General features: G+C 32.6%; 1 protein-coding gene across 25 annotated transcripts in view; it reads right to left on the bottom strand.

Moving 5' to 3' along the window:
- The window catches only part of CSNK1G3 (casein kinase 1 gamma 3), a 105,359-nt gene that overhangs the window by 15,943 nt on the left and 74,010 nt on the right, over positions 1-15,406 (bottom strand). For 11 of the 25 annotated variants that reach the window (XM_031666434.1, XM_031666438.1, XM_031666437.1 and 8 more), the window contains 5 exons: positions 12,937-13,022; positions 12,588-12,672; positions 10,198-10,346; positions 9,346-9,441; positions 5,556-5,651 (listed from right to left, as the gene is read on the bottom strand). In XM_031666434.1, the coding sequence (XP_031522294.1) occupies positions 5,556-5,651; positions 9,346-9,441; positions 10,198-10,346; positions 12,588-12,672; positions 12,937-13,022 (512 nt within the window). The remainder of the gene's footprint in view (positions 1-5,555; positions 5,652-9,345; positions 9,442-10,197; positions 10,347-12,587; positions 12,673-12,936; positions 13,023-15,406) is intronic. The other 14 variants (XM_031666449.1, XM_031666444.1, XM_031666446.1 and 11 more) reach the window with 4 other exon arrangements.

Below are 15,406 nucleotides of genomic sequence, written 5' to 3'. Positions count from 1 at the left end.
GTTATTCTTATAGACTTTATAGAGTACAGACATAACACGTAGTATCTTTATTGTCAATGATTTTTAAAAGCCAATTAATGTACTTTCCAAATATAATGAATTAAATTAGTTATACTACTGTCTTCCTAATTGCCTTTTTTTTTTTTTTTTTTTGAGATGGCGTCTCATTCTGTCACCCAGGCTGAAGTGCAGTGGCACAATCTTGGCTCATTGCAACCTCCGCCTCCCGGGTTCAAGCGATTCGCCTACCTCAGCCTCCCAAGTAGCTGGGATTACAGGTGTGCACCACCATGCCCGGCTAATTTTTGTATTTTTAGTAGAGATGGGGTTTCATCATGTTGGCCAGGCTGATCTTGAACTCCTGACCTCAAGTGATCACCTGCCTCAGTCTCCCAAAGTGCTGGGATTACAGGCATAAGCCACCACGCCCCGCCTGTCTTCCTATTTGATATCCTGTAAGCAAGATTACCAAGTAGAGCCTTGATACAATGTATGAATTTACCAAATATATTAATTAGCCAAATTCTCATCTATCCAATCATCGATTAGAAATTCTAAAACATTATATATTTATGTATTCAGCTTTTTTAAAAGGCATCTATAAGAAAGCACACTAATGAGATATATTAATAGTTAAAAGAGTGACTTCAAATAATTTCCTGAACCTGTGTTACAGTATACATATACTATATGAAACCAACTTCTTTACATATCCTAAAGACTAAAGGCATAATTGGTATTCTTGGTATTGCAAAAGATGACCCTAAAGCACAGTGACATGCTCACAAACTTTCAACAAAGATAAGCCAAAATGGATTTTCAATTAACTCCCACTCAGGATAATTATTTTCCTTGATCATCCCAGTCTTCAGAGATGTTACTGTAAATATTAATGCAAAAAAAAAAGATCATAATACTGATTTACCCCAATGATAATAGATAAGGAATTTCCTAAACTAGATCAAAGGAGATGAACTACAATTTATGTAATAAAGGCATATAACTATACTCCTTCCACAACCTCTCTTTTGCAGATTTCAGTACCCCAGAAAACTATGAATAGAAAGATGTGATTGTAATAGTCACTAGATTTTGTTCCTTGTTAATAACTGCATTTTCAAATATTTTATAGACTAAAACTAGTATTAGAAGTGTTTTAGAAAGGTCAGTATTCACAATTAATGTAATTGAGATAATGGTATCTACTATTCCTCTTGACTTTTAATCACGTATGTTTTATTATCATCTCAAGATACATTTGCCTAATCCTTTTCCGTTATCACCAGCTGTATTTTTATTTGTTCTGATGCTTTATCGGCTGAAAGATCAGACTGCTTATTACAACAATGAATGTTATTCTTTCGTTTTCCTCAACAATGCCTGGTTGCACAACATATATGCACCATTTGTAATTCTGCCCCTTTTTCTCCCAAGTGCTCAGAGTCACACTATTCGTTAGATTCAAACCAAAGACTGTACAACTATAAGAGATTTCCAAACAATCAGGAGGTATTCATAGTACATGTACATAGTACAAGCATGTAAACAATTTTTCAGCAGTGTCCTTAATATTTGTCTTTTTACCTTTGCTTACAGTTGCCTCTATACAGGATCAGATTTTCAGTTGGCACTGAGCTCAATGGATTTGTGCTACAGTGAAAAGCACAGCTAAAATGGAATTAGAGATTACTACTATCTGTTGTCAGTGGTATATTTTAAAACCTAATTTTGGGGATCTTGATTTGCCATGTAGAAACATATCAAAAAGGGGTAACAACGGAACTTTTCCTCAGGCCCATACCCAACTAAACTCAACCTTCTAATTCTTTTCAAAGTCTTTCATTTCTTGTTATCCCCACTACTCAATATTTTTCCTCAACTACAGACTTTTGACAGCTGTATCCCTTATTTAGACTTGTCTCCTTTCAATCTAGTCTCCAGCAAAAGCAATCTTTAGAAAACACTAATCAAACTTGGTCTCCCAATCCCCTTATGGCTACCCATTATCCTCAGAATAAAGCCAAATTTAGTAACAAGACCCGGTAGATCCTTTGTGATTTACCTCCAGCATACCTTCTCAGTCTCATTTCTCAACACACACCAGCTTGACTAAATCAGCTTCTCAATATGTCTCTCTCGCCACAACCTTATTCATACTGTCTTCACTGCCTGGTATACTCCTCTCTTGACCCCTTCTATCTTCTTCAGTTGATTAACTCCCACTGATTCTTTATGTCTCAGTTTAGATGTCACTTTCCCCAGAAAGTCTTGACTCATCCAGGTTAGGTGCTTTTCCTATCAATTCTCCTAGTACCCTGTGCTATCTCCACGTATCACCCTGCGTGTTCATCAGCCTTCTCCACTGACTTCTTTATGGACACAGGCACCATGTCTTTATACACTTCTTTTCATTCAAAAAAACCTAGAAGAGCCTAGCATATAACGAACACTTAGCTATTTGCTGAGTAATGAATGGCCAAGACACTGAATGTGGTTAAGTCTGAGTTTCTCAGCCATATTTATTATTACCAATGATTCTAAGAGAGAACCAAGAGGGGCACACTTGATTACCCTAGGGGTTTTCCAGAACACAGGCCGATACAAAATAAAGTTTTTAGATATTTGAATATTATTCTTATTCTCGTGAATGGAAAAAGTTTATCGAATGTACAGCTGTTTCTTTTTAGCTACTGACTTAATATGATTGAACTAAAGAGATAAAATTAGAAAAATCCCATTCATCAATGCTTTCTTTTGACTATACCTCTAATACTTCACTTCCCAGAGATCAATAAAATAAAACTACTACTCAAGTTTCTTAATTTGCAAAAACAACAGATTCTACTTATCTAACATTTCCTAAGCCTCAAGCTCTATGCTAATTACTCTTTAAAATTTTCACAACAAAACCATAAGGTAGAGGAATTGTTAAAATCCTCATTTACTAATAAATAAACTTGGCACAGAATTTGAACTCAAATCTGACTGCAGAGCTTGGGATCTTAACTGCAACATCATCAACTTGGTAACTCTATGTCTGGTCTGCTATACAGTAATTCTGGAAAGGTGGGGAGTTCAAATGTAGACTCTGCTGGTAATTTCCACTAAAAGTACATGTGAAATAAATATCTGAGGATTTTTCCATAGGTCAAAAATGGCAAGAGATTTCATCTTATATGTCAACTCTAAACAGCTTGGAATGATTTTCAGTGCTGCACTGACAGCAAAGATCAGTTCCAAGGAAAAGACTGCACTGATGAGGAGTGAAAGCCATAGTTTTACCAAGGCTCATTTTAAGTAACTGTTGATTCTGTTTCTGGATATCTTAAATCTGTATCACATTTCAACACCAGACAGCTACCTATTAATTATGGAAATGTCTTTCCTAAAATATCTATCTGATGATACACTCTTAGTATGTTTGTTATGAATAATTCAATTGCCATATAAAGTCTTTGCCTCTCCTACAAAGCCAATGCTTGAAAGTTTGTTCAACAGGTGATTTAATGATCATTGCACAAAGAAGCCCAAGGCAAATTCTTCTCATACTTTTGTATTACTAAAAAGTTTTTTTCTCTATTTCTCCTCCATCAGACAACGAGAGTAATATTAATAGAACATATTGTTTCCCTTTCTGCCTTCATTTAGAATCAAACATAGTATTCAATTATAATAATATTAGTTCAAATTTCAGGTACTTTTCTTTGGTCTTATTATGTTTTAATTTATAATTTCATTAGTCCAATTACACAAGGGTCATACCATAAATTTTCAAATAATTTTGAAAGTGTACAGGACATAAATTATAAATGAATTCAGTCTTTATTTTGGAGTGGGAAGGATTCAGGCATGATCCTACTTAGGCTGTCATATTAGTCCATCATATCATGTGTCAGTTAATATTATAAAATACATGAAGTCAATGAAAATACTATTCTTTGTTTTACCTATGTATTTATGTATTACTAGAAATCTATTAAGTTGATCACTTATTGAACATTAGGATGAAGTCCAATGTAGTCTCAGTAGGCTGAAAACTCTTAGAAATAATGAGAAATGAGCAATGTTCAAACACCTCTGTGAAAACATGTGAAACAATAAACATGAAGTAGTGAAATAATGAGTGAATAATGAAATTCATTGACCCTTTGAGCCACCTCAGGGAATCACATACGAGTAAGAAGAGGCTAAGAAAATAAATCTGGTAATGGTACAGAAATGGTAGGACAATTTTCTAATAGTGCCTTAATTGTTGCACTGAGCAAAACACTTGCACACATACACACAAACTTAAAAACATATGAACATATATAGATATGTACAAAATATAGTTTGTGTTATGCAAATAGAATATAATTTGCTTGGTTAGCTTTTCTAACTATATGAATTGAGGTCATAAAAATTTTTACAATTTAGATACCCTTGCCTCTAAGTCCTTCACCCTAGACTTTTATAGATCTACTCAAATAAGTCTACCACACATTACTGAAAATTCCATAAACTACAAAAGTCTACAAAAGTACTTGATTACATAATTTAAATTACCTCTAAAATTTAATGGTGAGAAAGACTTGAGAGCTCATAAGATTTAATTTTTAGAATTCAAATCAAGAAAGAATAGAATCCAGAGTACAGAATCAGTTGATTAAATATATACATTAAGAAAAATGCAAATTTGATAAAATTGCAAATTATTCAGGTGAAAATATGTAAAGAAAAAATAAAAATATAAAAAAAATTCTAAATAGAAATGTACTGAGATAACATTTGTTATCTCACTTACTTTAAGCTTTTAGATTACCTAAAACTAACGTTTTAAAAGACAATACGAGATGCAGCAATCTTTCCCTATTTCTACAATATACATAAATGATTAAAATTTACGGGGCAATGGAGGGCTGAGTACATATAAGTAGCTGTCTCTAAGTGTATAAAAAAGGTGAAAAGAAATCATAAATAAGGGAGTGCTTTAAATTTATCTAAAAAGGCACACAATTTATTGACGGGAGTATTAAACATTTGTCATCAAAATTTCCATCTCATATTTTTTATAAGTACAAACAAAACATGCTATTATAAAAATTAGGGTCATGTTTATTTGAACAATTAATCAGAAAGTATATTCTGAGTACTAAGGATGAAAAAAGATATTTAACTGATTAAGTTTAAAGGAGGCAAAGTCAATGAATGGGAAAAAATACAAAAATGTTCTATTAATTAAAGCATTAAAAAGACTGATCTTATTATTAGAAAGTCAAGTTTAATACCTATTTCAAGCACAATACTGTTTATTTTTCTAATCTCCTGTATGACTTAAATACTGTTGCATATAGTTGCAAAAATGAACAAAGGAAAAATCTTGGTATTCCTGATGGTCTTTCTAGACCATGTTAATTTTGGCTTTTCTGGTTAAATAACAAAGGAATAGAATTATGGCTAGAGAAGTTCAGCAACAAATTTTCCATTAAGATATGAAATCATGCCATGAGTTCCAAAAAAAAGGGTTAGTTGTATAAATCTGGGTAATAATCACTCATGCAAAAATCAGAAAATACCTGTACCGAGCCACCATGTCTGTCTGCTGCAAGGTGAGCTCTCAAATGGTGGGGATTTGCCTGCTGGGAGTCCCAAGCTGCCCTGTGGTCTGCCGACTGCCATTTATTAAATGCATATGGCATGCATGGAAGAAGAAAAACCCAATATGTTAAACATCTTATCCTCATAATATATAAAACAAATGTATAAAAGGAAATTTAAAATACCCTTACTATTCTGAAGCACGGTGCAGTTATCTTTGTATACAGAATGTGGAGTGATTTTAGCTAAGTTGTCAAATTGTGTAATGATCAACAATAAAAATAAAATAGAACCATAAAATTTTAGAAGTAAAAATACCTTAGAAATCACAGACTCTACCCTCTGGCTTTATAAATGAACTAACAAAGAACCAGAAAGGTAAAAATGCCATGACCAAGACAGAACTCCAAATAAATTATGGGCACACTAGAAGCCCACCCACTATATTTTTACACAGTAGAGGTCATCACTGGTTTTCTGATGAGGAGCTATTTCTAGCAAGGTACAAATGATAGCCCTTAAATAACTGTACCTGAGATTCTAAAAATATTTTCTCTCTTGCTTAGTCCCCCATTTCTGATTGTGAGAATAATATGAGAAAACAGAAAAGTTCTTTGAAAAGGGAGAAGCACTATACAGAATACTATCAGAATATGACAAAACAAACATTTTTTTTTCTAAGTGATAATCCTATACATATGAATCTCTTTGCTTCCTTGATCTCCTTTTATCTGGTTCAAATTAAGGAATCCATGTCTATGAAATAATCTGAAAACTCTTGATGTTTTTAGATCCCTTGGCAAATCTGCATGGCAATAACAAACCAGTAAAATTCATAATCTACCAGTAAAATTAAGACTAGTTTCTTAATAGGGGTCAACTTCTGTTTCAGGAAAATGTGGACAACACTAATAAAAAGTAGGGAGAAGAATATACTACTTAAGCTTTATTACATGTGTGATTCTGAATTAGCTGCTTTATATTTTATCGTATTTTGAGGTAAATATTATCATCCCCTTTTACTGATGAAGACAGTGAGACATTAAGCACTTCCCTACAGTCACAGACCTAGCAAGGAGTACAAGAGGAATTCCAACTCAGAGCCTAATGCTCTTCCAGTAATACTACCCAGCTCCTTAGCAAAATTAAATACATTCTAAAGCCTTCAGTACTCTTTTCTTTCTTTCTTTCTTTCTTTTTCAAACAAAGTCATGAAAATCTTGCCACAAAGTGCCAAGCATATTGGAGTATAGGGACCCTCCAGCATATTGTTGGCCAGAGCAACCTTAAGGGGAGAGATGTAAAATTCAAGTAGACACATGAATAAATGTTCTGGCACTAAGCTTCCTAAATTGTACACTGCAAAATTACATACTCTGTGGCATAAAGTATGTCATCAAAACAATGATAGTTCTATAATGTCTTTTCATTAAACCCTCCAAATTCATAACCAGAATTAAGCAGATTTGTAACTTAAGTTAAAATCAATCAGATGAAGTCAAGTCTAGAAAAGATTAAAGAATAAAAATGATGCTAAAATTGAGACAAATATCTAGGGCAATCAGCAATATTTTGGGGTCGTGGAACTCTCTAAGAATACAGTAAGAGCTACACATTCTCTCCTGAAAATAAATAATTACAGGTACCCCACAATTTCAGGATCCCCTCAACTTAAATTTATCATTTGTCTAGGGGAATTACGAGGTTTAAGTCATTTGAAACAATCTTTCTTCCTCTGGGATTGTGAACTGTGGGTTTCTCGTAGAACTTAAGCTGCTTAGTGGTCTAGAGATATTTAAGAAGAGTTATTTTTAGATATACAACTTTTCTATCATGATGAAAATCTGTATATTCACATCCCAAATTCAATATATAAGGCTATCCTAAAGAATTGCCTACAAATTATATATATACATATATATACATATATACATACATATACATATATACACATACATATACATATATATACACACACACACATATATACACCCTACATTTAGTGCAACAAGGACTGGACAAATGAAACATGGTTCCCACTCTCAGTGAGCTTACAATCTAGTTAGCAAGACATGTCTGAAACATGTAGAAAACTAAAAGTCTAAAATATTAGATTTGTAATTTAATTCAACAATAGAGGAATTTCACTTATTATAATACCTAACAGCTCAAGTAGAGAATTTCTAGGAATACCATATTAATCTTCTTCCAAGTACATTCAAGGAATTAACTCTGGTTTATAAAACACATACTAAGTCTCAACTTCTGAGCCATTTCTTTCTTTATACAGAATCTTTTCACAGCACTCCAGCTGTCAACTAATTTTAATTTATATATGAAGTAATTTATGTATGAGATGCTTTATAGTACCAATTTTTCTAAGTCAAAAATGTAATATTAATCTTTTAAAATTGGCCATGATTTACAGCATAATATTGTTAAACACTCCCTAAAATGTAGCATTTTATTTTGCTATGATTTTTAACAAGTGGTGTTCTTTCTTTTGATTTTCATCCTGTTTTTATCTTTAATCTTCACTTAAACTTTGATGGGATAAACAATATAAAAGTAAAAAAGGATGGCACGCTATCCTTCTCCAGAAAGGATTGTAACAGAAAATTTCTAGCCACTCCTTAACTCAGCGTGATAGCAAAATTTTTAAGTCAAAGATGTCTTCAATAAAACTTTCTTACCAAAAAAAAAGAGAAAGAGAGAGAGAGAGAGAGAAATTAAAACACTGCCCAAAATTTCAACAGCTTTCCATTCCTTTACCTGGCCAGGAAACATGAACTCTCTACTTGATCAACTTCTATGCCTTATCTCAGACTGACTCTCTACTCCCTCTCTAATCCATCTCTACCTACTCTCTGCTCCAAACAAATTGAACCGCTTGCTATTCCTCAAATTCTCTATTTTTAAACTTCTGCTTCATATTTTATATTATTCACTCTCCCCAAAATGCCCTTATTTCTACATTTCCCTTTAAAAATTCCATTCATTCTCTGGGTTTGTGTCAAAAGCTACCTTTTCCATAAAATCTTCATAGAGCCCCACATATGATCTCCTCCATGGCACTTTATTAGTGCTTCGTGTAATATAACTTATTCTCTTTTTAAATATAGTTATTTCTGTATTTATTATAATAATAATGATAACAGTAACAGCAGACACAGAGTTTTGATTGAATGAAAGCTTACTGTATGCTATAAATTAACATGTATTATTTCCATTTTATAGATGAGGAAACTGAGGCTTTGAGAGATTAACTTATTTGCCCAGGGTCAAACCATATCCATGTATTCCTGATTCTAGAGAACTGAGTGAGCTCTTAGCTACAATACTGCTTTTAGTCACTGGTGACAAAATCATTCTTAAAGGTTATACATTCTTCTTTACTTCTGAATTTCTATAATGTGTAGAATAGTAGCTTTACAATAGCAGAAATTCAATAAATAATTTACTGAACTAAACTACAGTTAGAAAGATCAAGTGCTATTACAATTCATTCCAATAGGGTATCCAAATACCCCCATTCTAACAGAATATCCAATATTGCTCAGTTTACACTAATTTGTACCATTAATTAGGGATTTATGATCAAACATTTTAATGCTATTATTAAACTAATAAACAGTGAAAATTAAGAGAAAATAGTTTATCTATTAAAAATATGTATTTTCAATCCTTCAGTATGTTTTATCTATTGAAGAAAAAAGTGTATGTTTCAATCATGAAAGGAAGATATTTCATATCTAAAGGGCAGCAAACCTGGTTTTTGGATTGTTGCATCTTATCTCTGTGTTGATGTGCTTCTCTGTTTGATGACAGAGCAGGATCTTGCTGAACTGCACCCACTGGAGTAGGCTACAATACAATAACAATTGGTATCAATACATTCTATTTCAGAAATCTTATTTAAAATCATTTATTTATCTGCTTAAAAGAATTAAGGAAAAAACAAAAGACTGTTAAATAAACTAAGGCTTTAAGTAAAGGCATCATTCTCAAAATAGGTTGTTAAAGCTAAGAAGATAAAGCAAAGAGAATATACCTAGTTTTTAAAGTGTTTTTAAAATATTTAAATTCTTTATAAAGTACTTATTTTTACATCTACAAAAGATCTTCTAATGCTGCCATCACTTTTAGGTTACATTTTCATATCAAAATGATAAAAATGTGTATGTTTATGCCTCTCATTTCCAAAGCAAATGTATAAATAGAATAAATTTTCAAGAAAATTAGAAGAATTTTTAAAAACTATTAAAATTGCTTATTTCCAATATTTTGACTTGAAGAGACTTATACAAATTTTAATTTTCATCAAGGTATTAAAGTATTAAATTAATCATGAGAATATTACACAAAAAGTTATTAAGAACTAAATCAGGATGGAAGTTAAAAGTAACTCTTCATGCTAAAATGCAAAGAATCCAGATGTAGGGCTTTTGAGAAACTCAAAGAATACTAGTACGGCGCTACCTGCAGAAACGTCCTTTAAAAAACAATAAAATGAATCCTTTAAAACAACTATTTGTTCTCCACTCTTTTCAACTGAAGATACTGTACTATTAAAAAGACAACAGATACTATAAATAATATTTTATTATGTAGAATACTCACCAACTGTTTACCAATCCAGTCATATTCATAATCAAACATATATCCTTTTCGATCAAACAAGTCAGTAAAAAGCTTTCTTAAGTAGTCATAGTCTGGTTTTTCAAAAAAATCTAGCCTTCTTACATAACGAAGATATGTTGCCATTTCTTCTAGAAATAATATAAAAATTATCTGGACTATTCTTTTCTTTAATACTCAATAATAAAATTAAGTATCTAAAAGCACATTGTATTATATAAAAACACTTGAAAAGTAACAAAATTATATTTCAATTTAAATTTTTCTAAGTTAAATTACAACAAAATAAAAAAAGAGGAAAAGAAGGAAGGGTATATAGACACAAGAAAAATGAGAGGTTTAGTTTAACAACCACTATTTTTGCTTCATTTCATTAGGAAAAGCTAAAATTTTTATTTTTATAAGATTATTTTTAATATTTGGCAGTATGAGAAGTTGAATAAGCAGTTTAATAATGCATGATTAATCACAAAGCATCATATTCAGTTTACAAATTTAAAATTTTTTTAAAAATACTGGTGAGAACTGATTTATATGAAAGCGTCTGTATTGGCCTGCTGGATTTCCTTTAAAATCAGTGACATATACCAACTAACTAACAGAGAATTCAAATTCCTAACCTTGGTTTTGAGCAGTATTCTAACCAATCAAGCTAACAAAGGAAAGCTAAAACAAATCTCAAAAACATAACACAAGAGCACAGTGTAAGTCTTCTCTTAATTTCCAGTCAGATATTTAACAATTATTTGGCAATATACAAATCTCTGCATGCTATTGTAATTCCCAAATGTATTAGATATAAGTATTTTTAAGGGTAATACTTTTCAGAAGGAAAAGAAAAACAAAAAAACAAACATATATATATATAAAAAACAATAGGCAAAATGGTGAGCAATTAGTAAAGCAGGGCATTTCACCATCACGACAGGGCACAGAAAATCACTACAGTAAGAGATGGTAAGTTACACCTAGCATTCACAGGCAGCCCCAGACAGTAGGAAAAAGGTCACACCCAGCACAATGAGGCAATAAAAGTGGTATGCAGTGGCCTTCTTTATGTGGTGACTCTCCCACTATTCCACTTTCTAGCTAAATACCTGGCCAATTTAATTCGGCAACCCCATTTTCCCACTTTTATATAGGCTTCCTTAATGACAACTATCCTATCTGCCTACACCTAAACTGCTAGTACTATTAACCGATATTTTAAAAAACCTACTTCTAGATATTACAGCAAGAAAGGAAAATATATAAAGTTTGCTGTCAATGAATAATATAAACAAGCTTGAGAAAGAGCTACTTTCGTTATGTTGATGATAATATCATTATTACATTAATAATGCCAGCATTATACAGGAGAACCAGGGAATACTAAAGTGAGATAGGAATTCAATATTTTATCTTCAAATTTAGTTCTCTTTTCACTTAATGTGGCTGCACAAATAAATCACAGTCGTTATTTTAATATACTAACAAGTTATTCTTATTCCTTAATTGATTTAGAAACCTTAAGTAAATTTTTGTTGGCTTAATTTGAGTTGCCATAAATCTACTTGAAAGCAAAATTATTTTCATAAATGCATACAGCTCCCCAATAAAAAATTAGCACAAGGCCGGGCGCGGTGGCTCAAGCCTGTAATCCCAGCACTTTGGGAGGCCGAGACGGGCGGATCACGAGGTCAGGAGATCGAGACCATCCTGGCTAACACGGTGAAACCCCGTCTTTACTAAAAAAAAAAAAAAAAAAAAAAAACCCGCCGGGCGAGGTGGCGAGCGCCTGTAGTCCCAGCTACTCGGGTGGCTGAGACAGGAGAATGGCGTAAACCTGGGAGGTGGAGCTTGCAGTGAGGTGAGATTCGGCCACTGCACTCCAGTCTGGGCGATAGAGCGAGACTCCGTCTCAAAAAAAAAAAAAAAATTAGCACAAAACTAGTGAGGTCAGTAAGGTTTTACTGGCCTTACTTAATTTAAGTAAGTTTAATTTGAAAACTAAACCAAATCATACTTCATATACCTCCTTTGAGCTTGACATTGAGACCCAAATGACTAACACTGTATACCAAAACTTTGTAACTGGCATTTCTTAGCAAAAATTTTAACTTATTAAAAGTACATCACGAAAGAAAATATTACTTCAGCTGGTACTGATCAACACTATTAACAGATAGGATTTTCTTCTATTAATACCATTTGCAAAGCAAAGGTACAAAGTGTTCCTGTGGGTTCGGCATCAAATGCTGACATCCTTTAAATCATATTTTTAGCTCTTTTTTTTTTTTAAAGCATAGAAAAAAAATTTATAAACTTAAGCAATAAAAATTAGCATTTCTTGTTTTCTGTATATAATGCATCAACCTCACATTATTCATTACCTGGAAAATTTTCACATAATACTTCTATTGGTGTAGCCCGTTTTGTATCTCCAATTTTCTGATACCTCTCTTTTAATGTGTCAGCCTAAAACAGAAAAAAAAAAATCTTGAGACTGTGGTAATTTAAAAATTATTTAGCTGGGGTAGCCTGTAATCCCAGAGCTTTGGAAGGCCAAGGCAGAAGGAATGCTTGAGCCCAGGAGTTTGAGACCAGCCTGGGCAACACAGTGAGCCCTGATGCCTACTTACAAAATAAAATGTTAAAATATGAAAATTGTTTACTTGGAAGAGAGGACCTTAATATCTTCATATTTCGTGAAATTCAATAAAGAAACACAAAAACAATTACCTTTAAGCCTTGCCAAGGAAGACTGCCTCTCAGAAAGTACATGAACATATGACCTAAAGCTTCTAAATCATCTCTTCTACTTTGTTCTGAAATACAAAAGAAATATAAATTTCACTTTTCTCTAACAGTTAAGGATGGAAGAATGGAGAGTTTGTTCTTTCATTATGTATAAATTAATTTTCAAAAGTTCAACATATAAATACAAAATACAGATATAGTACCTATAAGTGATAAATTATATCTATATAATGTTTTTACATTAAGATTATTGTGCATCTTTAAAATATTCCTTTATAATTTTTAGATGCTGTTAGAGATTTATTTTTCTGCTTAGATATCTATTCATGGAAGTACAGGTCAAGGGGAAAAGAATTCCATGGTCAATCAGAGTCACTATATACTATAGCTCTGTCTTAAAGATTCAGAAGGTAACATATTAAAACTTCTGAGAAGTCTAGAGTTTAAAATGTTTAACTTTTTCAACCCTGCATTTCCTAAAGTTATATGAGCACAAAACTTCCATGATAAATATTCTCCATTAAATTAAACATGATTATGGGGTATTGTGTTTAATATATTTTAAGAAAAACTTGTGTTTGACACATACCAACCTTAATAACCCCTTCACTATCACCAAAAATACTGCTTGACCAACTGTCATTTTCAAGTTGTTGTAACAAAATGTCATTTAGCACATACGTGAATAAAGATCACAGACAAAGGCTCAGGGAGATGCTTATAAATATTTGTTGACTGAATGATATTTCAATTTTTCTGTCACTGAAGTTAAATACTTAAGATTTCTCGATATTTTAAAATAATACCAAAATGTTAACTATCAATGAGAAAATACTTTAATAAGAGGATGTTTGTTTATGTGCAAGATGTTGTATCCACATCAACAACCATACTATTTAGGCAGTACTCAATGCTTTCAGAAAAGCAAACTTTTGAAAGTATGGATCTGAACTAGGATGAAGGGTCAGAAAAGGTTCTGATTTTTACTGTGTAAACATTCTATACTTGTTGATATGGTTTGGCTGTGTTTACACCCAAATCTCATCTTGAATTCCCATGTGTTGTGAGAGGGACGCAGTGGGAGGTAACTGAATCATGGAGCCAGGTTTTTCCCATGCTGTTCTCATGACAGTGAATAAGTCTTATGAGACCTGATGGTTTTATAAGGAGTTTCCCTGCACAAGCTCTCTCTTTGCCTGCTGCCAGCCACATGAGATGTGACTTGTTCCTCCTTGCCTTCCGCCATGACTGTGAGGCCTCCCCAGCCATGTGGAACTGTAAGTCCATTAAACCTCTTTCTTTTGTAAATTGCCCAGTCTCAGCTATATCTTTATCAGCAGCAGCAGCAGCAGCATGAAAACAGATGAATACACTTGTTTTTAATAACACTTGTTATGATTTAAAGATACTATGTTTGCTTTTATTTAATCCATATATATACTTCCACCAGACTGCAAGTTGAAGAAGTATACATCAAAATTGGTAGTCATTAAGGCTACGAGACTGGAAGACTAGAGAAAAGATTTCAACTTGCCATTTCACAAGCTAAAAATGTGATATAATGGAGAGTTTTTTTTTTATTTTTTGCACTTTTTGTTATAAAATATAAGTATACGTTATTAAAAATAGCAAATTTTCCAAAATAAGTAGTGGCCTTAAAGTCCCTACATCCACTAATGAAAGTGGGGATGAGAATATGAAAAAAAATGTTACAACTTTTATAACAAAAACTTTACTTCATTAGATTCTGGTAGTCTTAAGGGTATAGTTTGATAAGTTTTAACAACACACACACCTGCATAACTACCACCACAATCAAGAGGCATTTCTAATGCTCCAAAAGGTTTCCTAAAGTCTCTTGCCTATTACTCTCCTCCAACTCCCACAATACCATTAGCCTCAGGCAACCACTTATCTGCCTTCATCACTACAGATTAGACAGGTGCACATGAATGGAATCATACAGTATAGATTTGTGTCCAAATTCTTTCACCTACTAAGTTTTCAGGATTTATCCATGTTGTTATGTACAATTATACCTCATTACTTTTTAATGCTGAGTAGTACATTAAAATGTGTTTATTCATCTGTTGACGGACATTTGAGTAGGTTCCAGTTCGAGGCTATTGTGAATAAAGCTGTTATGAACATTCTTCTTGTACTAGTCTATGTTGACATAGGTTTTCATTTATGTTGGGTTAATATCTAGAAAGCAGATTGCAACATGTTGTTGTAAGTATAGGTTTAACTTTATAAAAACCTTCTATACCGTTTTCCAAAGGGATTGTGTCATTTCACATTTCTACCAGCAATGTATGAGAGTTTCAGTTGTTTCATAACCTGTCCAACCTTTAGTATGGTCTTCTAAATTTTAGCCATGCTAGTGGCTATGAAGTATAAGCAGTAATAAATCCTTTCAGAAAAGCAAACTTCAAAGTATGGATTAACTGAC

Source organism: Papio anubis, chromosome 5, assembly GCF_008728515.1.
Source record: "Papio anubis isolate 15944 chromosome 5, Panubis1.0, whole genome shotgun sequence".
Classification (NCBI taxonomy): Eukaryota; Metazoa; Chordata; class Mammalia; order Primates; family Cercopithecidae; genus Papio; species Papio anubis.
This window is presented reverse-complemented; position numbering and strand designations above follow the sequence as displayed.